This window comes from Sciurus vulgaris, assembly GCF_902686455.1.
Source record: "Sciurus vulgaris genome assembly, chromosome: 3".
Classification (NCBI taxonomy): Eukaryota; Metazoa; Chordata; class Mammalia; order Rodentia; family Sciuridae; genus Sciurus; species Sciurus vulgaris.
In genome coordinates, this window is record NC_136463.1 from 159,025,508 (window position 1) to 159,052,013 (window position 26,506).

At 39.8% G+C, this 26,506-nt stretch overlaps 1 protein-coding gene across 3 annotated transcripts in view; it reads left to right on the top strand.

The window, feature by feature from the left end:
- The window catches only part of ADAM23 (ADAM metallopeptidase domain 23), a 157,207-nt gene that overhangs the window by 24,693 nt on the left and 106,008 nt on the right, over positions 1–26,506 (top strand). For all 3 annotated transcript variants that reach the window (XM_079130583.1, XM_079130582.1, XM_079130584.1), the window contains exon 3: positions 7,970–8,046. In XM_079130583.1, the coding sequence (XP_078986709.1) occupies positions 7,970–8,046 (77 nt within the window). The remainder of the gene's footprint in view (positions 1–7,969; positions 8,047–26,506) is intronic.

Below are 26,506 nucleotides of genomic sequence, written 5' to 3' on the forward strand. Positions count from 1 at the left end.
TTTTTCTTTCTTGTAAGGGTAGTATTAACATTATATAAGCAAATTTAAAAAGCTGTCGGGTAATGAGTCACAGACATTAATCATGGAGCTTGCTGTTTTTTGCTTCCATACCCTGTTCTATTCTTTTATTGAAATTATTTAGTGGGTGTTCAATAATTCTGTCTAGAAAGACAGAATATGTTCTTGCTTTATGACAGAATTATTAGCTGAGAGAGAAGCCCTCCTCGGAGCTGTGTGGTGCGGCGATGTAGGAATTGATGAGGAGAAAGAACAAAATGAATCACACCTTAGCTACTAGATTAATGCATCAAATTAAATGTTACTATTCAGGAAGGCGGCAGAAAGGAGCTGCTTCCATGGCAACTGTTGTCATAGTTGTATTCTTACTCGTCTTTCAGAAAATATATGAAAGCTAAAGAATACAGCTGTAGTGATACTTGTAATGCTTTACTCATTTTCCCATGGCGAGTGCTCTGAAGGCTTGTGATTCATTCTCTCTCATTAGCTGGCATTGTCAGGTTAATATCCAGAAAAGATTAATTACCAGAGGTAAATGCATAGAAGACATTTAATGTGAATGTCTAAAGATGCTTTGACAGTGAAAGTGTATATCATTACAGGGTCCACTAGGCTTGCTAAGTAATCACTAAGGAAAATCTTTGTTTGTGTCCCTTCTCCTGTAATATTAAATATAACTTCTCTTCTTTAAGATTTAAAAATTTTAAAAAGAAATTTTAAAAAGAAATTTTTCGTACAGCAGACTCGCAGTTTATTTCCTGGAGCCTCTGTGCCTGTCGTCCTTTCCCTTCAGTGTTCATCTTCTGCCTGTATCAAACTTGAGCATCTCAAACCGATGGTAGGTTAGAAAAGGGCAGGGGAAGCTAAAAACTGGAATTTCTTTTTAAAATGGATTCATTTAGAAAAGAACTCTTGTAGAAGATTCATCAGAAGTTTTGCAAATCCATAAACCTCTGCTTTCCTTTTTCCATATCATCAGATTCAGTAATTGAATATCGGCTAGATTTTTTTTTCAAAGTTTCATCTTTCTTGGCTAGGTTTCACAGAAAACGAAGTCAGTGACCTGCTTCCTTTATTAGGAGGTGCTGATCTGTGGCCTGTGAGCTGAGTGTGCTTTGCTGATCTTTTGCTCTTCTTTTTATACAGTCCTCCAGAGGACATGGTTTCAGCTTCCTGGCTTAAGGCTGAAAGATAGATTTGCTAACAAAATACGCGAGCATTTTTTTTGTACTGTGTATGTGTTCACACCATTTATTGATCTTACGAAATTCTGTATTTATGATCAACTGTCGTCTTGAATTCTCACCATAATCTAAATTGCAGTTTAACACTCCAGAATGGAAGGCATTCTGTGTTTTACTTCAAAAGTATGTTTCTGATGCATCTATTTATTAGCAAACATTTAGGAAGACTGGATAATTTTATCATATTAAATCAGTCCTAGAGCTATTTGAATTCTTACTCATTGAATGCTGAGGATGATTTCCCTGTAAACTTGTCAGCTCTCTCTAGCTCCCAGAATTCTCCCTCTTCAAATTCAAATGTGCTTGTTGCCCATACTCCAAATTTAATAATTAACCATGCTTAAATTACATGTGACATTTTTACAAAATCATAATATTATTATTTAATTGGCATATTGTATTTTCACTCTTTGTGCTTTCTCATTTCATTTCCCCAATAAGATTATAAACTTTTTGATATGAATCCTAATTCTCCTATATCTTCACATCTGCTGCAGTGTTTCACACATGGTAGTATTCAATGGAAATTTGCTAATGGCTTAACCAGTAATCCTGTGAAATGGAACATACTAGAAAAAAAGAAAAAAACATGATGATATTCTCTTTCACGAGCTACCTATTTAAATGCATCTTGGCAAGAATGTTGAGCAAATTACCTTAATTTGCAAAACTGCCTTCATGTAACGTTTGCAGCTGTTTCACTTCTCAGGAAAATGATTCATATTGCTTTAGAGACACGACAACTTGAACAAGGTCAAAGCACAATATATAATGGTAATTAGTAATTAACAATATAACATTTGCAAATTCTGCAGAATATAAATTCATGTTGGAATTTGCTAGAAGGTGGCCATCTAGACTGGAAGAGAATTTTAAGGTGAGGCTGACTGATTCCTTTTCCAAAATGTTAATATATTATTTTTTTCTCACTTTCTCCTTCTTTCTACTTTGCTGTCTCTTCAGAATTGTTGAGCTGTTTCCATGTGATCAACCTTTTCTAGGAACTTTCTGCTACATTATTGTATAATTTAATCCTCACAAACATCCTGGTGGGAAGCTCTTATTATTTATATTTTAATGATTCGGAAACATTGAGGCTTGGAGGTTTAAAGACTTCTGGCATAAACTTGGCACTTCTCACTGAGCTGAAGCTAACACCGCATAAGTCTGATGTATGTCCTTGGATAAAAACATCACTTAACCTTTCTGTGCCTTTAAAAAATGTTTTTCTCCTATAATAGAGTAGTCGGAAGCTCGGCCCTATTACCTACATGGTGTATTGTTCTGGGCAGACGCGATGGTGCCTTGAGATGATTAAACCAGAAGAAAACAAGCATTATTATTTTTATTACAGCACAAGTCTGCACAATCCCCAATGTGCTAACTTCCAATAAGGGATGAGAACCATACTGCAATTAAAAATGGTCTATTGACATTTTCTTTTGGGCTATAAAATATATTTGGGTTTTTGCATTATATAGAAAAAAGATCTACAAGGTGGATGTTTGTTTCTGCAGCGTTAGGATAGCCTGACGAAGCATCTGCAGAAAAACCTCTGTGATCTAAACTGGCTTGTTCTCAAACTTCTGTCAATTTGCATTCGATAGCTTATTGGTATTTAATTATTGGCATTTACTGGATTCTGTGCCTCCTGTTATTATGTAAAAGGAAAACATACTGAGCAGCCAAGTCGTCCAAAAGCTTCCTGGGAAGAGCCCTCTGACTCCAGCAGCTCTGCCCATTACAGCAGGCAGGCTCCTTCTAGTCTCAGCTCCCTGGCTCTCCCTACCCTCACCCTAACCCTTCTTACCAGCTGGTGAATTTCCAAATCTGTCTTCTCTGAAAATGTCCTGAATCTTGAAAGAAAACGATGTTTGAGATTCTGCAAACTTTCCCCACTATATTTGAAGAATAAGAAATAGAAACTCCTGAAGGGTCTATTCAACACTGTAAGTGTAAAGGAAAGCCGTATGTACAAGGTAAAGGAAGAGAAAGCACCTCTTAGAAAGGTACAAATGCTTTATACATGCACGGTGTATGTATTCCATATTTTAATAATCTTAGGATAAAGATTATTATCCTATGATGAGGGACATAAAAAATACAAACAAGAAAAAGATCACTGTAGTCCCATTAGTAATCAGCTCTTAGAGGCTTTACTTTTTCCATGATTTCTTCGAATGGAGAAGAAAGTTTGACTATCTCTAATGACCACGTTTTGCTCTCTCTGGCACCTTCTTTCCTGGAAGCGTAGCTAGATCCACAGCCCTGTTTAGAGAGCAGAGCTTGAATCATTTGACCAATGTTTGCTGGGTCCCCTTCAGGGCCTCTTACTTTCATTTGTAAAGCATTTTCTTGTCTTGGTGATTTGCTACTCTGGACACATTTCCTTCATCACTTGAATGAATGTCTCCCTAAACAGAAGGACTATGTCTATTGACAAGCTGGAAAACCACTTTTGAATTTTCTTCTGCTTCCCGAACTGTGTATAATGTAGATCTAAAGGAGGGCACGTGGTGATTGACAGCATAGACACCCCCTTCATCAAGTGGCTCAGTTTCTCCAGAATTGTGAAATTCAGTCTGGAAATATTGTCTGAATTTGGAGAAAGTGGAGGCTTTCCATTTCCCATGTTCAGTTCCACTTATAGGTACACTCTAGAGAACTTACAGATCCTTGCCAAGTGGCAGAGAGTCCTGTATGAGGTATAGTTGCGTGAAACTCACACACACTCAATTGCCTGCTTTTTAACTTCTATAAGTAGATGGTTATTATTTTCTCTTGTTTTAACATCCATGTTAACTATTCTAGAAAAAACCGTGGATCTCTTCAGCTTATTCAGTGTCCCTTGCACAAAATTGAGCATATGCGGCTACTTACTGTCCCAGCAGTGCTTGATAATCAGATGCAAAACAAGGCTTAGCGGAAGAAGCTAACGGTCTTCTCAGTTATTTAACATGATACCATTAGGTGCCATCTACTAGGAAGAAAAAACAGAAAAACAAAAGCACACTGTGAAGACGTGTGAATTGTTCTTCAGTGAAGGAGGTTTGTGTATATAATCGAGTTTAGTTGTTTTTGTTTATAGAGCTCCTGTAATTTCCCTGGGCCAGATTCTGAGTCAAAAGAAAAATACCAAACCTCTGAGGCAAACAGCTGTTCCCAGTCCTTCAGGGTGGTAATTCTGAGCCCAGCGATGTGCTCATTCCTCTTGTGAAATGATGCTTTTTGGCTCCAAACCCTGTGTTCTTCCTCAGCACTATAATAGTGAATGTTCTTATAAAAACAAGGCTGTTTAACAGATATTCTGAAGAAGACAGTAACTGACCTCATGTGTGGTTCATGAGCCCTTCTCTGAAGTATTCCTATAATCTGATTTTGTATTGCTGAACACATTTTTAAACCTCACCATATAGTTCTTTCTTTGTAAAAGAAGAATAAGACTGTAGGTAGTCTTTGTATCTTCAGTAATGCTTGTCAGCTAGTCAATGCTAACAGCATGTTAAATCACCCAAAGTGATATGCGGCACTGTAAAAACCTTCGCACTCTTCTCAGTCATTCTTTCAATTTTCTACTGTTAGGAAAAAGTTATGTCCAACTAAGTAATTTATTAAGAAAAATAATAATGAGGGCTCACTTAATTGATTCTGGAACACATTTAAAATTAACATTTAAAAAACTGTGTATTATTTTGTTAGAGAAAAAGTGATAATTTACAATGGAATCACATGGAGTCCAGAAGTTAAAAGCTACTTTGTATTTAGGACAGGGCAGAAATGACACAGTGATAGGGAAAAGTAGCACTTGTCAGATGTTTGTTTTGGTATAGAGAAGAATCTGTACTCTGTACATAATGGCAGAAGGTATAGCAGTGGAAAGAAAAGCAAGGCCAGAAAAGTAACATATGCTAATGTGTTGAAATGACTTAAAATGTATGTAACTCTGTTAAATGAATATACAGTTTCCTCTTGATACATGGAAGAGATGAATACAGGGAGGAAATCTGAAATCATTTTATAGAAAATTGTGCTGCCTCTTAGAATGAAAATAAATTAAAATGTTAAAACATTTTTATTGATAAAAGATAATAACGTGAGTTGTTTCCTCCCCTCTGTGGAGAAACAGTACGTTGTTGCGTGGTAAATTGTCTCAGCTCCGTACACCTTGGAATCATGTTGATGGTGATAATGGTGATAGGAAGAGCCAGACACGTCGAGTGAGTCAGGGGAACGGCACGCTCTCTGGGCTCTGTGTACATATTTGATCTCACTCCTGTCATTGAGCATGTTACACAGAGCTCTCCAGTCTCCAGTCCACCTTTTCAGAATTGTTGTTATTGTCTCTAAAAGCCATTTTCCTATAGGCCACATTTTTTTTCTTTTTAATCAAAAAAGTTTTTTTCCCCCACACTCATTTTTTCACTCTAGTTTAGTAGATATTTTCTACCATGCCCTGAGTGCCCTGAATGCCTTTTCTTCCCCTGACATGTGGATTCTTACTCATCTTGTGCAATTTTGTTCAAGTAGCCTTCCTGCCCGCCTCTGCCCCTGACCATACTCAGTCTCAGTTACTGTGGCCTTTTAGATGCCAAGGCTGCTTCCCTGGATGCTGCTGTTTCTTTGAGGTCCAGGGCTGTGTCCCAGCCATCTTTTTACAGAAGATGAAACTTGTGTAAAAAGTGTGGAATGAGTAAATGAAAAAGCAAAAGGAAAGCTCAGTGTTATTCATTAGCTCCTTCATTAAATTCTGTTAAACTGAAACATGTTGATTTGGCAATTATCAAACTGTGTAAGTCCTAACAATTGTATAAAATGGGGGTGCTTTGGTTACCATGGCCTACCTTATTTTGCAATAGGGTGGTGTTGGTGTTTGTACTTGTTTAGTTGCTTCTTTGCTATAAAAGGAGGCTTTTCCTTGGTCACCTGGTAGGTTCTTCCAAGAGGTATATTTATCAGCTTCTTTAAGCAAGGTTGCATTGATGAACTTTTCCTCAGCTATGTAGTATTCTTAGAAGAAAACATGCTTAAGGACCTATCTCATTCTCAGGAAGTTTTACATTTTTTTTTAAGCTTTTGGAATCCAGAGCTGAAAAATCTTCCCCCAAATTATTCATCTATAAAATTAATACTTCAAGATGCAAAATAAATGCATGAAAAGATATTTGTATTAGCTAAATAAAAGTTTGTTTGCAGATGACAGAGACCACTTTTGATAAGATAGATGTTTCTTTCTCATACACTAGTTTGGATGCTGGAACCCAGGGCAAGTCTGTGGCCTTGTTTTCTTTGTGGTGATTTAGAATTTGATTTGATGTCCCATGGTGTTATACATTCAGGAATCTCTCATTCTTTTGTATTTAAAATTTAATATTTGTTACTTTTCTTCGAAACTTTTGTTTATTGGCCTTATTGAGTGACTAGCTAATTGACAGTTGTGCTTGACAGGAAGTAGAAGGCATTGTTTATTCATGGTGTTTTATGGGTTTGGCATGGCAAAACAGTCTTGACAATAAATATTTGGTGAATTATTGGAAGCTTGGATATTTGGAGGAGGGTCATTGATCCACATCTGTTTGCAGGACTCCCGTGATACGTATGTGGAGCTCACTGTCCAGTGGATAGCGCTTATGCCACCAGATGGAGGGAGGAACAAGTACAATGCTCCCGAGGCTCTGGGGACCAGGAGTTTATTCCTAGAGTGTGTGTGAAGGGGGATTTCATGGGGAATAGTACAACTGGACTTCTTTGAAGGAATGGGGGAGTTTCAATAATAAAAAATGGAGCCAAGGGTAAAGAGGAGTGGGGAGGGTTAATGGGAGAAGGTGGGCATAGAAAGTACCACGAGGGGCATGCCCAGAGTGTTCCTGCTGGCATCCTGTGTCGCAGATGAGTCTGACTCTTGCTGCCTTCGGAACGCATAGAGGAAGGACATTTGTGAGTCAAGGGAGGGGGTATAAATGTTGCATTTATCCTTGTCCTTTGTTTTTTCCTTTCTGATAGGACAGTGAAGGTAAGTTTCATCTTGAAATCCTTTATAACATCTAGATGATCTGTTAATTTACATTATTCAAGATGCTTCTTTGAGCTATACTAATCTTTAACACCTCATAAATATGATTTGGGTTGAGATGGAATTATCTTTGTATCATGATGACAGTATTTGTAAATGTGTGACTTTTAAAGGGGGACATGAACTCTCAGTGTTCCCAAAGGGCCAAGCTCTAAGTGCTTTCTGTAGTTAGAAGAATGTGCAGTCCCATTTTGCTGTCGCATTCTGCCAATACATCATTTTAGAGAAAGTTCTAGAGAAAATTTCAATTCCCGCTGAAGATCAGAGTGCTGATAGGATTTTTCACTTAGGCGTGCAGAAAGGTGTAGTTAGCTTTGTGCACAAAACAGGCTGAAATCAAGCTTTAATTAGTCAGACTTGCATATTTCATCATAGTCACTTTGGAAGTCTAGCAGAATATGTTCTTGATTTTTATCTCAACGGGTTCATTTTAAGGGACTGGTTATCTTTTATTAGTTCTTTGCTGCTCAGATATCTAGATCTTCCCAGCAAAGCCATGACAACACACCTAGTCTCTTAAAGAAATGAATTGATACATAAAAAGTTGGTCCTGTTTAATAACATTCTTGGTATGAATATAATCAATCTTAGAGACAGGAAAGTAAGTTAAGGTTCTTTTGTCTTTTTGCTTCTATAGGCTGTCCATCTGGCCCAGGCAAGCTTCCAGATTGAAGCCTTTGGCTCCAAATTCATTCTTGACCTCGTACTGAACAAGTAAGTATACAGTCATAATCCTCCAAAGCAGGTACCATAAAACTCCATCTCTGAGACACTGGTTTAGTCAAAATAACATCTGTTGTTGAAACAACTGATGTTTTCTGACAGATTATATGTCATAGAGCACTTAAAGAAAAATACAAAAGTCTAATTGTCTTTATATCCTTTTCCTGAAAGAAAAGACATTTAACATATTAAATATCTCAAATACAGTACTTACATATTATGATTTTAAAGGGAATAAATATTTGAAGTAATGCTATTTAATCAAATGCTAGCTTGAATCATCACTATATATAAGAAGTATGATAAATTACTGATTGAAGTATAATTAGACTTCAGTCTAGAGATTTCTTTCATTTTACCTTTTGTAATGCAATTCACATGACTCTGTAGGAAGAACAAAGTAAGTAATGACTTGCAAGTCCCTATTTGGAGAAGGTTCTTTGCTTCATAATTTGCTCTAAAATAGATTCTTAGAAATTTGGTGCTGTTGAAAATTTACCCAATTGTCTCTGTGCATGTGTTTATGTTGATATTTAAATGCTGTTTCCTAATCTGGAACCAGTTGTACAGATGTTTTTGTACAAAAGTAAATACGAAATGTTGCCTCGACCAGGCTGAAGAGCTCAAATAGAGATAGTGCTGAGCCTTTCTTTGGTGAAAGGGATTTTCTGTGTGATTCTCTTCAGTTACAGAAACTTTAATCAGTATTTTCAGCTCTCACCAGTATTTTGACTGGGACTGCATCTTTGCAAGAAAAAAGACCATTTAATGTCATTGGACACTATAATGTAGGTAACTTCAGCCAATATCTGAGGAATTGCAAAGGACTATAAAGAACAACTATTAAATTTCTTATGTGCCAAATTTTTGTGAACTCTGCAGAAAAAAAAAAAAAAAGGCAGAGTCAGCTTGGGTGCTCCTTACTCAAGTGTTATTGCAGCTTGAAGTCAGAATGAATCAGCAGAACTCAGAATTTTCTATGTTAAAGATATTGCAGGTTTTCTTCTTTGGTTGAGTTCCATTTCACCACGCTGTATCAGCACTGCGACTGCCTAAGAGATTTGTCTTGCCAAATCTTAGACTATGTTGAGTAGCAAGATATGGCTAATTTTAGTTTGTTTGGGTCCTCTTTACCTTTAATGCTTACTGCAGTGGAGACCATCATTCTAGAATTAGCATGATGACAGCAACCACCGCTGCTGTATTTTGAATATTAAAATATCATCACCGCAGCACAGCCTCCCAGAGTGGATGACTGAGAAAGGGTCATATGGGATGACAAGTGTACTTAAGAATTCTGGGGCCATACCAGAAATTTTTTATCACTAATATTTAGCATGCAGAGGAATTACATTGAACACCTATTATGAATAGCACCTGCCTTGAGGAATTTGGAGGCAGTTGGGGAAGGATAGATGAATATACTTTTAGAAGAGTGTGAAATGTGTCTTGCTGGAGGTTAACATGGAATGCTACAGTAGTAAAACTGAACACAAAGGGTTCCCCCCTTTGGTGAGTGCAAAGCCCATTAGCACAATCAAGAGATAGAAGAGTAAAGAAAGTTTTATTACTCACAGCAAGTAAGAAGGCTGCTGGAGATGACTCCCAAAGCAGTATGTCTCTGAACAAGGGAGGTAGGGGATTTTATCGGGAAGACTCCTGTATATTTGTATTGGAAAGATGTATCCCAGATAGAGGTAGGCATATTCCTGAGCATGCTCATTTCAAGATCACACTTCTTCATACATTGCACATTCAAAAAAGGCAGATGGTAATGCCCCTTGGGTGAACATTTTAGCATGATAATGAGATTGTAATGAACAAAGTTCACTCTAGGTCACTTAGAAAAGTGACTTAGTGATTTCACCTGGTTCAAAACATTCCTTGTGGTTTTCTTTGGTTTATCTGAAACAAACAATAACAAGAAAAACAACTCGAAGGAATGTTAGCCATCATTTGAAGGGACAGCAACTCCTTCTACTGCAAATTCTGTGCTTGTCCCTGGAAGTTCCTGCCCAGCAGTTAATGGTCATATCAAGGAGAGGCACTCCTCAGGCTGAAGAAATGTCAAAAGGCATCTTGGAAAAGGTGATGTTTGAGTCACATCTTGGAGGAAAAGTGCTGGTCAGGAAGGGAAGAGTTGGGAAGTAGGAGGGAGATGGGGATGGAGAAATGTGGTGCAGGCAAGTCAGGCGTTGTTTGCTAAGGAGGCACTGTCACATGGAAATGTGGCAGGTCGAGGGAGTTTCAGATGTTTTTTGAACTTCCTTGTAAATTTCAAGGTGGAGGCAGAGGGAGATGATTCAGGAGAGGTAAGCCTGGGCCAGAGGGGGCTTTTCTTTAAGAAGTCTCTGCAAATCAAATCTGGCCACTGTACCTGAACCCAAATGGAAAAAGGATTAGTGAAAGGAAGGAAAGGAATTTATTCAGTATAGCTTTACCAGGAATACTAGGGGAGTCAAGCATGCTCAACCCTGTCCTCAGGGGTACAAGCATGCGCTCCCCCCTTACATAGAGAAGGGGAACCATAAGTATGCACAGTGGAGTGGAGTGGTCGTGGCCAAACTCTGAACCGGTTGATCATTATCTTAGGGTCAGAGTTTGCTGTTGCCTGGGGGGGCCGTTTCCACTCATCACAGGATGTTTATTGATCAGACCTATTGTTGCTGGGACCCAGGGTGACTGAAAGAGAATGACTCAGAGAAAAGGACAGGTCAGGAAACCAAGATGGCATTAGTTCCTTTGGGTTTGGAAACAGGATGTTGTAAAAACTGGCATTTGGCTGTGTTGATTATGATGTCCCTGCTGTTGTGGTGAGTTAGTAATAAATCACTGGGTCAGTCTTGAAGCAGGACAGGAAACTTTATTGCCGGCAGCCAAGATGTAGAAATCTAAACCTCTTGATACATCTTGACCCGTGTTGAGGGTAAGAACAGGCTTATAAAGCTAAAAACCACAAAGAGGGGTAGGGGGCAGAAGAAGCAATCATAATCATAAGATATGTTTTATAAAAGGGAAAATTACCAGGTTGTGTATCAAAAAAAGTCACATTCTCCGAAATTACATTTTCGGTTACAGATTCAGATGGAGTATTTTCCAGGGTAATGGTAAAGCAGAAGTTACATTCTCAGAAAAGCAGAACTTACATTCTCAGAAAAACAATTTTGCATTGGTTCCATGGAACAAGGATATCATGGTCAGGGTGCAAGTGGGTGGGGGTGGAGGTGTTTGCCTTCTATGTGTGTGCTCTTGGCTTGCACAGAAGGAGTTACAAAAACTAAGATGAGGTGAGTTTGGTCTAGGCTCCCAGGTGAGGCCATAACACTACAAATCTGGAAAACAGGGCTGGGGTTGTGGCTCAGTGGTGAGCACTTGCCTAGCACATATGAGGCTCTGGGTTTGATCCTCAGCACCATGTAAAAATAAATAAATAAATAAAATAAAATATTATGTTCATCTACAACTAAAAATATAAAAAAAATTTGGAAAAATACCTTAGTTATTCTTGTGTGTGTGTGTGTGTGTGTGTGTTTGTGTCTCTGTGTGTGTGGGGGTGTGTGTGTTTTACTGGGGATTAAACACAGGGGCACTACCACTGATTCACATCCCTATCCCTTTTTATTTTGATTTTGAGCCTGGGTCTTGCTAAGTTGCTGAAGCCTCAAATTTGTGATCATACTGCCTCGGTTCCCAGTCTCTAGGATTACAAGCTTGCACCACTGTGCCTAGCGCTTATTTGGTGTTTTCAGCTTTAAGGGATGGATTACCAGCTTTACATGAACACTCCTTCAATGATTAGCATGCCTTTGTGAAGAGTGGAGCAGGAATTTGAACCAAAGTTTAAGATGATAATAAAGGAGATGGATACAAACTGCAGGAAGAGATGCCAAGCTTTTAATTTTGCTTTTAGTTACACACTGGACATCAGCAGTTCTATGCTTTTATTAAAAGTGGCCTCAAAGTCCCATTGATAGGGAAAACCCAATGCATGGAAGATGAAGCTCAAGGACTTGGCTGTTATCCCCAGGGCTGTGAAGAAATCAAGGAGAGCAAACAGATGTCTTGTTCTCCGGCGTGGTAAAGGGAATATTTTCAAGAAATCTTGAGTTGATAAAAAGCATTAGAATTGCCAGGGTAATGGATGACAAAGCAGATAAAAGAGTAAAACCAACAGAGGAGACTTGACTGGACAGCTGGGTGGAAGGTGGACCAGCTGCATGTGCAGCACAGGGAATAAACAGGTTAAGTGGTAAAGCAAAGAGACAGAATCAAAACAGACAAGAAAGCTGAGGGGCTCTGGGACACACATGGGCCCATGTCTACGGGGTAGCTGGATAAAATCTTAGGGGAGAGGTGAGAGCTAGAGAGAGTAGGCTCGGGAGTTACTTCCACAGAGATACTAATGACAAATATGGGTGTAGACAAGGTGGCCTAGGAAGGGGAGGTGGAATAAGGAGGACATAAGCTGGAAGACTGTTCCATGGTGGGGAGAGGAAGAGCTCCTGAGGAAGACTGAGAATGAATGACTGGAGAAGTAGGAGGAGAATCAGGAGAGTGATTAAATGGAGGGTTTCAAAATAGAAAGGTGTGGTTTACAGCATCACAGGCAGCGGAATGATCTAGAAGTTAAGGAGCAAAAATTGCCCTTTGCATTTTCTAATCAAGCAGTCATTTATGATCTACAGGCAGCAGTTTTAGTGAAGCATGGGTTGGCGGGGCGAAGGCAGAAGTCCGGTTACAGTGAGCTGGGAGTGACGGAGGGGTAGAGACAGGAAGTAACTATTGAGGAGGTTTTGGGGAGTAGAAAAGAACTGGAAGACATGGGGGTTAAGGCAGGGTTTTGTGGTGACAAAGGAGCAAGCTGGGCAACTGAGAGATGGGGTGGTAAGAGTGAGAGGTTGAAGCTAGAGCAGAGCAAGGGGGTGATCTACAGAGCAGGACTGGGTGGGGACTAGGGCGTGAGGTGAGAGCTCAAGGGCAGAGTGCAGCTCCAACCAGGAGAGGCGGCTCTTCCGGACTGGAAGGAAGGTGTGAGGGTGTGTGCAGGTGGAGATGGTTTGCAGAGGAGGCAACGGAGTTGAGGAAATGCAACTCTGAGGATCTTGGAGACAGCATTTTCTGCCGCAGGGTCAGGATGGCACACAGGATGGGTTGGGGCTTGAGAAAAATGATCCAAGTTTAGGCTAATGGCTTAGGGGAATGGGCAAAGAAGCTCACCAAGGTCACGTTAAAGAATTTACATGAACAACTTTCACTAAAGATCACATTTTATGTGTTTGGTCCTCATGTATTTCTTCCTGATGATATTTGTTAAATTCAGTTTTTCTTCTGATTTGGAATCTCAGTGCTCCAACGCTGCAGTATTTGAATGAACAAGGAAGATCATAGTGAGGAGGTTCAGTCGTTGATGCAGCAAAGGAAGCAAAGTGGAGGCAGAGCTCTTTGCGTACTGCATTTTATCTTGGGTGGCTAAGCATCAGGATCTATCGGGTAAGGAAGAGCTGAGGTCTTCAGGAGGCTTGCGGACTGGGAGGAAATGGAGGTTTCTGAAAGGATGAGTCAGAGCAAGGGGAGGGAGGCCAGGATTTCCTTTGCGGAGGCCTGAGCCTTCTGAGCGCAGCATGAGCGGAAAATGATGTGACCTGGAGCAGGGAAACGGTTTAGAGCATGAGGTGTGTTGTCCGGGGTGGGGGGTTCTAGTTTAAATGACCTTTAGTGACTGGGATTAACATAAAAGTCAGATACACATTTGAATGAACCTAAAAAGTCAAGAGAATGTTTAAAGCAGGCACGGAGCAACCAAAAGAGCTTCTGAGGAAAGAGAGATCTCATTTCTACCACAGGGAGATGGCTGCCACATTACACACAGCAGTTTTAAATTACCAGAGGAGTTAAAAGGGAAAAAAGTCTATGATAAGTATTTGGCTCAGTGTGTGAAGGAAGGAATGAGAGCATAAAGATGTCACCATCGACTAATCAGGTGGTGGCCACAGAATCTGGATGGTGAGTGACCTTACCAGGACTGGAAGGCCAGATCACGAGGCCTGCCCTGCAGGGAGTTCCAGAAGGGAGAGCCTTTTCTGAGGCTGTGCTTTCACAGATTGCACAGGGAGGCTTTGGCTTGCTGAGACATCTCATGTGGTGCTGTGTGTTTTATTCATTTGTTCAGCAAATGTTGAGTGAGCATCTGCTACATGCCTGTGATTCTGGTAGGTGCTAATGTTGCTGGGACTAAGACAGATGAGATCCCGCCTCCTGACGTTAGAGATTCATTCTGGGGCAGGAAGCAGACAGTGAACCAGTCCATAAAAAGTATGTTGAAGAAAATGTAACAGGGCTGTGTGATGGAGGGGTTGCCTATGGGGTTGCCCAAGGTGATGGTGAGGAACCAGCAGGCTTATCTGAGGAGGAACCTTGAGCTGATAGATTGTCCCAAGGAGCCACCATGTGATGCTAAGGGAGGGTTCCACAGTGTGAGGAGGACATGGACAATTCAAGAAAGATGGAGGCTGGTGTGACTGGAGTGTGGGGGTTGTGCTGGAGGATGGTGGGAAACTGAGGAGATGAGCTCAGAGAGGAAGTCACGTAGCCAGGTCACATAGGAATGTGACCCCTGGTGAGAGGTCTGGGTGGTTTTGGTGGGAAGCAATAGAAGGTTTGGAATTGGCATGGTTGGATTTACATTTATTTAACCTGGAGGGTTCTGGTTGTGGCCTCAAAGGACTTTTAGATACAGTAAATCAAATTTTGTCAATTGTGCCTTCCCAAATGTTGATCACATCAAATTGACATTTTTTTTTTTTTTTTTTGGTACTGGGGATTGAACCACATCCCCAATCCTTTTTATATTTTACTTAGAGACAGCATCTTGCTAAGTTGCTTAGAGCTTTGCTAAATTGCTGAGGCTTTGAACCCATGATCCTCCTGCTTCAGTTTCCTGAGTTGCTGGGATTACAGGTGTGTGCCACAGTGCCTGGCTCTGATTGACATTGGATAAACAATTCTTAATGTGCCTCAGTCCTTAGAAGTTCAGTGGGTCTAAGGATGGGCTCCAAAGCCTCTAATGCCTACTATTATATTTGCTACTGTCTTAGCAAATGTTTATTGGGAAAAATCAAATAAGAGCTACATAGTAGTTGAGGGCCCAAGTTCTGGAGTCTGGCAGAGCTGGGTTTAAATCTGAGGTCTACCATTTACATAGCTATATGATTTTGGGGTAAATTTCTGAACTTCTTCTCATTTTCCTTTTCTCTTTCTCCTCCTTCTTTTCTACCACCATCAGCATCATTGCTACCCATGCCAGAAAATTCACACCTTTCAAGTATATTCACCGAATTGTGTAGTCATCATCATGGTTTAATTCTAGATCATTTTCTTTACCCCTCAAAGAAGCCCTGCACCCAGTAGGAGCCACTCGGTTCCCTTCTGCCAAGCCTCTGGGAACCACTCATCTGCTTTCTTTCTTTATGGACTTGCCTGTTGTGGACATTTCATATAAATGAACTCACACTCTGTGAGGTCTCTGTTATGTAGGATAATGTTTTTTAAGGTTCCTCCATGGCATAACTGGATAATATCACACAGTATGGGCATATTCTTACCTTCTTAAGCTTTACTTTCCTTCTTATGTTGTAGGTTGTCATAAGGATAAAGTGTAATAATGTGTGGGTACTCATGCATGTTTATTAATTGGAAAAGTATGCTCAATCTTTGTATTTATAATTAATTATTATTACCACAGCAAGATAGTCACTGGACTTGGTATTGGGGAACTGAGTATTGGAGAATAGTCATTGGCCCTATGGAGTTTATGATCTAGTGAGTAAAGCACAAGTCTTATAAAAAGCACAACTGGTTTTCTCCTTGGTTTCAGTCAATACCTATTTTTTCTGACTTTAGTAAAGGAGCTGGGGTGGTATACCATGTGATCTTTTTCCTCTTGAAAGTGAACTGAAGAAAACATTGGAGATGATTTGGCAGGCCCTTGGTTGATGTGCATCCAAGGGAGTGGACACTAAGTATTCAGATGCCATTCTTCCCTTGAGTTGAAAACATATTTATGATAACATTTTACTTCTGTTGTCCTGCAGCAGTTTGCCAGACGTTCATTAAAAAAATAAAATAAAAAAAATTGCAAGGTTTGTGGTTAATGAATATTTCAATATTTAAATCTCCAGGCCATCTGATTGACTCCAAGGTAACTGCCCAGGGCCCCAGCATACTCTCCTATGTATTTGAAGTAAAATAAGTCCTCTGATCTCTGCCTGGTCCGAGAAGGAAGAATTCTCAGAGTACATCACATGTAAAACCTCCTAGGTTAATAAGACAGCAGCATGTTCCTGTAAGAATGTGGGGGTCTTACCAGACTGTCTTGTACACTGACCTCAGCAGTGTTCAAGGAGAACTTTGCTTGGGTGAAACCAATGTACAAACTTCAAGAGTAGGTGGTGTAACCTACAACTGGGGAGTGGACCTGAAACTTGGAGAGTAAGAAATTTACTTTGGTAAGAACTGAAGGCTAAGAGAAAAAACAAAATAAACAAACAAACAAACAAAAAAACTTGTATTGGACAAGAGGGGACAATGCTAAAAGCTGTCCTGGACCAGCAGGCATCTCAGCAAAGAAAAATGGTTATTGTAAACCTAGTTAGATGAGTGCTCCAGACTCAGTGATGGCATTCTCCCCTGCAAAGACCCACACACTGATTCACGGTGCATGTCCTTTCCCTTAGCTTGGTGTTTGAGGTACACAGTGATGAGGCTGTGCACCCTGGCATGGCGGGGCCAGGGTTCAGATAAGCACGGTGATCTCTGTGTCACTGCATGGCCAGGGATACCCTGATGAAGAATCAAGTGAGAAATAAAGGTAGGATAAAAATCTTGATGCAATACATCCAGTAAAGTAGCTCTGGATATAGAAAAAGATCTGGGAATAAGAGGTCTTTGATTTAAGATGACTATCTAGAAAATGCTGATTTACAGAAAAATTTGCACACAGTAATTTGCTCATTAAAAGTAGTTCATGCAGTGCTTTTGAAAGAAGCAAACAGCCACAGTGATGTAGCTTCAGTTAGGTTAAATAAAGAACCCGACTTTCATGCTGATTGGCCTTGTTAATTCATTCTTCATTCAGTCAACAAACATTTATTGAGCATCTAGTTTGTGTATGATGCTGTGCTGAGCAACACAGGGAATTCAGAGCTGTGAGAAAGAATTTTTCCTCTTCAAGTGCCATGGCACAGAAATGAGATTAAAATGTATTTGAATAGCATTAAAACATGATAGATGGTAACTTGTGAAACCTTCATGATGTTTGAAAGTTCTCTGGGGCAAGTGGGTTTTGATGTGAATCTTGAAGGATGCTGCCCTCTTTGGGGTTACCTAGCAGCAAAGACTGAGGTAAGGACCCCAGGAAGTAACTGCAAAGGAATGGGAAAGCAAGATAGAGAAGAGAAAGGGGTAAGTCTCAAGCTGCTTACTTATGTGGGCAGCTGGGGCTCATTCCCCTTGAGGAACCCTGGGAGTCTGTGGGTTCTCTATATCATGCCAGAGGATTATCCAACCTAGAGGCAAGGGAGCTGGATTTTGTCCATCGACAGCCAGTCTGTTGTTGGCTGGGGACTGATTCTGGGGGGAAAAATTCTTCCTGAGTAGGAAGAAAGCCCTCAGACCAAGAATCTCAGTATTCAGTCTGTCACTTGCTGTGTTTGGTGAGTTCTGAGGGATCTGGGGAGGGCTTCTCAGGGTCTACTACAGATGCTTTGGATTTTGAGAGGTATGGGAAGGAGAGAAGTATCTTCCACATAGGCAGGTGACTCAGCAAAGGTGTGGGAGCAGGAAAGTACATAGCTCCTGGGGCCCTTGGCCCAGAGAACCTAAGCTGCCAAGCAGAAGACAGAAAGCAAACTGCCTATCCAGGCTCCAGGATCCTTAGGGAGGATTTCAGCTTGGTTCTGCTAATTGTTTTCTCAGCTCTGCAAATTTGCAGAGTTGAACTTAAATTTGGTTTGTAAGAAGAAACATGGAGAAGAAACAGGCCTCCTAACCCATTTTCCCATTACCAGGAGTGAGGAGGTGGGCTTGGGGGTACCCAAGCAAACTGACCTGTACCCATTTCCCCGCTGTGGTGTCCTCTTACGCAGGTTTCAGATCATGAACTTGCTGACTCCTGAACCAGGGTGACGCCTTTGTTTCTCTCCTGCTCTCTGCCTATCAGTCTTACTGGTGACATTCCTCTTACCCAGCCAGGAGAGAGGCAGCAAAAGGACTGACCTGGGAGTCAGAGCCAGGAGTTCCCAGCTGGAATCTGAAGAAGTTTGAGTAGCTAATGTGGACATTGCTGTTCATCTTAGAATGCTGTGTCTTTATGATGCTGCTATTTATAGCCTGCCTGTTTTATTTCCTAATTTCAAGGGGTCTTCAGGAGGAAGCCTTTCTATTGCAATAATAACAGTGACTGAGCCCATGCTAAGTCCTTTACCCATATTGTCCTGCTTCAACTCTTTTAATAACCCTGTGAAGGAGATGTGGTTCTCCCCATTCTACTGCTGACAACCTGAGCCCTGGTGAGGGTCAGTCACATGCTGGGACTCCTTCACTGTGGCTGTTGGGGTCACTTTGGACTATCATTTAGTAGGTCAGCTGGGTACCATTCTAATGATGCACATCTGTTCATGTTAATTGAGAAAAGAGGGAACGATTTTGGTCAGTCTTTAATAATATAAATAAAATGCAGAAGTCTCCATCAGGATTTAAAGTAATCCTGTGTGTTAAGGTGGACTGTTCTTTTGGGCTGAACTGTATCTCCCACCTCACATTAATATGTTGAAATCTTAAACCCTAGTACCTTAAAAGGTGACTGTGTTTGGGATAAGGTCTTTAAAGAGGTCATTAAGTTAAAATGAAGTCTTTTGTGTGGACCAAAATTCAATATGACTGGTGTCCTTACCAAGAAGAGAACATTTGTACACAGTTATGCATCTGCACAGAGAAGAGGTCACGTGAAAACATAGTGAGAAAGTGCCCATCTGGAAGGTGAGGAGAAGGTCTCTGCATGAAACCAGCTTGGCTGACACTCGATTGATGGCAGACTTCTCAGGTGGTGAGAAAATTGATTTCTGCTGTTGAAGGTACTAGTTGTGGAGCTTTGTTATGGCACCCTTAAACAAGCCCGCCATTCCAATCCACTGCAGTGAGACATTCGTTTAAGTGCTGCTGCTTAATGGGTAGACCTGTTTGTCTCTCTTAGTTGATCATCCTACTGTCATTTCCTAGTGCTGTTTTGAGAATTTAGATACTGCATTTAGATACTTTAGGAAGGTTGGAACTATTTTGGTAGTTTTCAAAAAAGTTTCTGCAATAATCAGGAATCTTAAGAGCCAAAGAGCTCCAAAGTCACTATAAATATTGATTGCCACTGTGCCTTGTGCAATATGTGTGTGGTATTTATTCTGAGCTTTCTACTGCTGGCGGAGATGAATTGCTATGGGGTTTTCTCTCCTTCAGGCATCTTCTCCTGCCTAATTCTGAGCATTGTGATTATAGAGTGCCTGATAGCTCTTATTTTTGCTGCGTAGTCGGATCAGGTGAGTACCTACTAGGTCTCACCTTGGGCATTTTTGGTTGAAAAGCTAAACCTGTATTGAATGCTTTGGATATCATCATTTTCATTTGCTGTTGGTAACTCAGCTTTGTATTGGTAGAACAGGTCCAGAAACTCTTGAAAAAAAATGTAAAATAAGATATAGATTAATTTTTAGTAGGCTCTAGTTCTATTTATTTAAGAAGTGTATCCCTCCCTTCTTTCAGAAATGTTTTGAGAGTGACTTTCACAATTAAACATAATAACGACAGGAACATTAAAAGTAAAATCACAACCAAACCATTTTTATTTATGTGGCGATTCATGATTTCCATAGATGGACAAGAGCTACTGTAACTCTCTGGTGGTGAAGTGCAGGGATGTCGCCCTCTGTCTGTAAGAAGAGTCTTTTTTATCTGTTCTTGCTATTGGCAGTGATAATTCTGGGTAAATGGACTCAGCAAGATCAAACTGTAGGCTAGGGAAATCAGAAGGGCCACAGCGGCTAGATTTAGATTTTCTAGGTTTCAGGAGATGAGAAGACTGTGAATGCCCAGAGGAGCTGAGCCAGTGACTACAGTCTAGCACCCAGGAGAAAAAATATGGCAAAAATTTCTGGTGGATTCAAAAGGACCTAATTGTTAGTGGGATTGCATTTCACTGTCTAGTGTAGGATATAAAAGATGACCTGGTGAATCAAGAGACTATTTCTCGACTAATAGGTAAAAGGAGACCCAGCTATCCCACTCCTCAGTCTATACCCAAAGTATGTAAAATCAGCATACTACAGTGACATAGCCTCATCAATGTTTATAGCATCTCAATTCACAATATCTAAACTACGGAACCAACCTAAGTGCCCTTCAACAGATGAATGGATAAATAAAATGTGGTACATATACACAAGGGACTATTTATTACCCAGCCTTAAAGAAGAATGAAATTATGGCATTTGCAGGTAAATGGATGGAACTAGAGAATATCATGGTAAGTGAAATAAGCCAATCCCAAAAAACCAACCGCCAATGTTTTCTCTGATAAGCGGATGCTGATCCATAGTGTATGTGTGTGTGTATGTGGGGGGGGGTGGGTAGGGAAGAATGAAGGAACTTTGGATTATACAGAGGGAAGTGAGGGGAGGGTTGGGGCGGTGGGGATGGGAAAGATAGTAGAATGAAAAAAAAAAAGTTATTAAATTCTTCTTTCAGTCTCCCCACACTGTTCATTACTTATAATCTCATTCCCAGAAATATTGCTTGTTAACAATTTGGTATATTATCTTATATGCATTTTTCTGCACATATAAATATCTAAATAAAGTTTTTTAATGAAAAGGGGAAAAAAAAGGGAGACCCTTTATAGACATTCACCTCAATGCAGAATGTAGGAAAATAAAACCTGAACTTGGTCCATTCTTCAAAGTACTTCTTGGTATTTTGAAGACTAAATAATGTATAAAAATTCTGTCAGAAGTCAGTCATGACAAAAAAGTGAAAAGCACAGAGGATTAGCTGTGACTAGGCATTTGAGATGAGTTAATTACTGCAGCTCCTGAATTTAGATTTTACTTTTTTGACAATTAAATGAGAAAGGTAACATATTAGGTTGTGTAATTTTCATTACCTGATTTAAAAAACTTTGTCCACAAATATAAATGTTTCCCTATCAAGGAGGAGTTTATCCTTTTGGATATTATAGGACATTTAGTAGCATAATGGTTAATATGTGCAACCATGGTTTTGCAAATGACCAGAAATAATACTTAAATGGATTTCACCTATTGACTCTCTGTATTAGCCAAGTACATAAAGTTCTTTCTAAGCTCAGTGATTAATCAATAGTTTTCTGTTGATGGGAGTTTTAAAATTTATTTTGATTCTTTATACACAAATAGGGTACAACTGTTGTTTCTCTGGTTGTACATGAGGTAGAGTCGTACCATTTGTGTAATCATATATGTACATAGGATAATGATGTTTGTCTCATTCTGTTTTTTTTTTTTTTGCTTCCCCCCTTGGTGGAAGTTTTTAATGAACCATATATGAAAAAGTGTTCAACATCTCTAGTAATTAGAGAAACGCAAAGTAAAAGAACTCTTAAGATTTCATCTTACTCCAATAAGCATGGCTATTACCAAGAACACAAACAATAATAGATGTTGGCATGGATGTGGGGGAAAAGGCACACTTTTACATTGCTAGTGGAGTTGCAAATTGGTGCAGCCACTTTGGAAAGTAGTGGGAGAAGCCTCAGAAAACTTGGAATGGACTCACCTTTTGACCCATTTATCCCACTCCTCAGTTTATACCCAAGGACTTAAAATCAGCATACTACAGTAACGCAGCCACATCAATGTTTATAGCAGCTCAATTCACAATAGCTAGATTGTGGAACCAACCTAAGTACCCTTCAACAGATGAATGGATAAAGAAACTGTGGTATATATTCTTAGTACTTTTATTTCACAAATGTTTATTTACTGCCTGCGAAGTGTGAGCCTGTCAGAAGCACCAGGGACACGTCTTCCTCTCATGAAGCTCACAGAACAGCGAAGGGGAAAGACAAGTCCACAGATATTTAATGAAAATCCAAGAAGTACTATGGGTGGGGAAAATACAGGATGCTTTTACTCCACATAGGCACTTGACTTAGTGGGTAGGGGTGGGTGTGGATAGGGAGCTCAAAGTTTAAGGACTACATGTTTCAACTCAGACCTAAAGCTTGCTTGTTTAAGAGTTGCCAAGCTAGCAGAACCTGGTAGCACATGCCTGTAATCTCATCTACTGGGGAAGCTGATATAGGAAGATTGCAATTTGAGGCTAGCCTGGGCAATTTAGTGAGACTCTGTCTCAAAAATAAAATAAAAATGGCTGGGGTGTAGCTCAGTGGTAGAGTGCCCCTAGGTTCAATCTCCAGTACTGCTATCAGCAGAAATAGAGTAAAAGAGTTTTGAAGAGGAAGAGAAGGTGGAGACCTGGGGGCAAGCAAGAACCTGGGGCATGCAGTGAGAAAAAAAATAAAGGTTTAGAGAAATGACAAAACTGCACAACTTAAGTGACAGAGCAGGGATCAGGACCCAGCATTGCCCATTGTCAAAACCCAGAGAGCTGAACAGTGTCTTAGTCCATTTGCGCTGCTGCAACAAAATACCACAGACCACATGACTTATAGACAATAGAAACTTACTCCTCACAGTTATGGAGGATGGGAATTCCAAGACTGAGGTCTGGTGAGGAATGTCTGCTTCCCTTGTTGCTGCATCTTTGCAGGGAAGAAGGGCAAGATGTCCCTCAGTGGGAGAGATGGGAGACCCAGGCAGCTCTCTGAAGCCTCTTTTGTGAGGGCATTAATCTCATCACGGGGGCAAAGTCCTCATGGCCTAATCACTTTCCAGAGTCCTCACCTCTTAATACTGTATCACCTTGGGGTCTGAGTTCCAACCTGAGTTTTAGAGGTACACATACATTTAAACCATAGCAGATACTTTTGCAGTGATAAAGAAATCTAACTGACATTGTGTTTGAAAACCTCTACAAAAGGAGAAATTTAGAGAAACAAAAAAAAATTATCTTTTGCCTTTTACATCTTGCTTTATTCTTACTACTTCTATTCCTTGCATAAAATCTAGATTCAAATCATAATTTATTAAATTTTCCTCTTGATTCAGTATAGATTTATATAAAGTTAAGATTTAATATCAGATGAAATGGCTCATTAAGATTCTCAGCAGTCTTCTGTTTCCAGTAAGAATTGTTTTGATGATTCATAGACTAGAATCATCATGGAGAGTCATTTTCCCTACTCTTTTAAAATTAATTGTAAATTACAGTCCCCAGTATTAGAATCCTAACTGTGGTTTGTTACGATTTGTTTTTAAAAAAGCGCTCTCCTTAAAATGTCAGTCAGTGTTAATTCATTAAGCACTGACCTGGTATTTGGCCCTAAGAAGATGCTCTGCTCTTCAGAGCTCTTCAGACCATGGTAAAGGGCTTCCTTATGTGACTTCTAGCACCTGCCCACCTTCTCTCCCTTTCTCCTACTTTCTGCACTGCGCTGGGTTATGGGGAAACAAGAATTAGAGGTAGTCCTTTTAAGAAGCCCACAATTTAGGGTGGGATCGAGAAGGGGTACACAGGCGGGGATGTTTGAACTGAGTGTTCAGGCTGAGGAATTCAAGCATGACTAATTTAATATTTTTGGATGTGATGAAGGACATTAACTCTTTTTCAACGTGCATTCATGTTCACAGATGAGTCAGTGTTTAATATGCAGTGTTTGCTAGATACATGCAGGTGATGGATTGTTGATATGGAGTAGCTATTTTGCATCCTTTTTTTCCTCACTAGTACCTCTACTTGATAAGCTTTAACAGCCAGAGGTTTTATGAGCTGCAGAAATGAGGTACTGATTTCAGCTGAGGTTAGAAACACCTATGTGCCTTTATTCCTTTAGAGGGTTAATTCACTCTGGTCCTTATAAAATCATTAATGTATGCATGAGTGAATGTAAACACTTAGTGACAGCAGTGCCTTCAGAAGTAAGTCATATTTCTACCTTTTCATCCATCTTTAACTCCCGGGGTTTTTTTTTTTTTTTTTTTTTGTGCTTTTGATTTGGTGAGCTATGAAAAATGAGCAAACTGCAAGAAACCATTAGAAATTCTTTTTCACAAAGACAATTTGAGGCAAGGTTTCCAGGTCTGTGGATTAAAGGCAGCAAACTGTTCCTGCACCTGGCATCGTGGGTGAAATGCTCATACTGCATTTTCCTTGCTTTGAGTTTGTATCTCTCCTCAAGATATGCTGTTTGGAAGTATTTTTTTATGATTAAAATATTACATGACTTGTTTGAAAATTTATCTCAGCTGTATATTAAGTAGGAAACTTCTTTCTTCCTCCAAGGCCCAGGATGTAAAGCTTGCTTCAGGCTGGGTTGTACTGATCAGGGACTAATGTCACTGTGGAACATCTCATACTCAGGTGTCACTTGCTGTACCCATTGTCCTTTAGCTGAGCCATATAGAAAGCCAGAAGAAAACAGTATTTTTCCCTGTTTCTTTGAAGCCCACTTCCTGGTAAGTAATAATTAAATTTCATGACTCTCAGAGTACAAAAAAACACAAATCTTTCAATATTATTTAGCATGTGTGTGGCATAGATGTGCAGGTAATTAGCCATGATAATTGTTGATAGGACACTCATGAAGAATGGATGCTCAAAAGTGACTTTTAGGAAGAAAAAAATCCTTTTATGTTCATAAGATTTATCTCTACCTTAGCAGTGGATGATAGAGGGTCTGGAATAAAAAATGTATTTCTTGGTTCAATTTAGCTAACAACTCTGTAGCAATGTTTTCCTTAGAGCAGCATAGATGCCGTCCCCTCTCCTTTGTACACAATCCAGAGGGGCAGACTGGTCCTTGCTCTGCTCTTGGCATCAAGGGACGTCCAGGAGGCTGTGGGTGTGTGACTTTGAGCTGTGTCTCCTGCCATCTGCTTCCGCCTGGGAGGGGAGTCCATGGTTAGCAGCGGGATGCTTTCCTGCCACACTTTCTCATCCGCTGTTGACCCCTCTGTCATCAGCCACCTCTGGTAAGGGCTTGAAATGTACCAATCCCACACTTTTTTCTTAGGTAGAAGATGTAGTTTTCTCACTATTGAAGTAAGCATGATCCAACTTGTCCTTTGTGAGCTGGATTTAATCTCACAATATTTCCTGCTTTGGTGTTGGTCTAAGTTTTAAAGTCAAGATATAAATTTCCTCTTGGAAAGTCTTGCTTCTTGTATGAAAGGGGGCGGGGAGGTGAAAAGGGCTGTTAGGCTGCCCTTTTAAAGATTTGGCTAAGTGTGTAATTTTTGAGTCTTCACTTGGAAGTTGGAGGGATTTATAATGGCTGCTGAATTGATGAAAAGAGCTTTAATTAGGACACCCCAGTGGAAAAAAAAATTACATGTGTATTTGTTTCCTGTTTCCAAGAACAACGTGTGGCTTTTTTAAAAAAAAATATAGATTTCTTTTTTATCATGAAACACCGGGGTTAGATAAATCCATACAGGCCACGCAGGCTCTCTGCAGTTGATTCTCCTGTCCCTTCTTATCCCCACTGAGAAGTCTTCTGGTGTATTTCAGAACACATTGAAGCCTGATGTAACTGATTTTTAGACTATGGGGACTGCCAGCTAGTCCTTTTTCGTTGTCTTTCTGTAATTATTTTTTTTTGCCTTTGTGCCCAGTTTTTGTACTTAAACGCCACACACTCATGGACACTGAATATCAGTCTACTTTAGGCACTTAACCACATCTTTTGGAAATTGGTTCCTGAGATTGCTATTGTCCCAAAGAAAATAGCCAAAATTCTGTTCATATATGTTCAACCTAGAATACAAAATAAGAATGCAGGCTATTTTCCAAGAAGAAAAGATTAGAAAGTTATAAAAAAAGATTTTTTTCTAATACTTGAAAAATACTATATTTCAAACATGTAAGAAGCTATTTATAGTTTCTTCCTGCCAGTGTTCAGTACTAGTGAACAGCGGGAGATTTTTGTAGTCTAAAAAATGGTATTTTGAAGTCCTTGAGAATTTTCTGCAAGGTGAAAGCCATCTCCAGTTGAATTCTGCCAGATTTTTGCTGCCTCTATGTTTTATAGATGAACTTATTGCAGGTCATTAAAAGAACAGTTGATAACTAACCATTAATTAGAAGACCCAATGTGTTTAACATTTGATAAATACAATTGCATGGAAATGTGAGAAAATATTTTACATTTTGGTGAATTGAAGCACAGTAACTTAAATGTACATTTAGTTTCTTCTTCAGACAAAATATTAGGTTATTGCAAAAATCACATTCAGTGCTAAAAATTAATCTG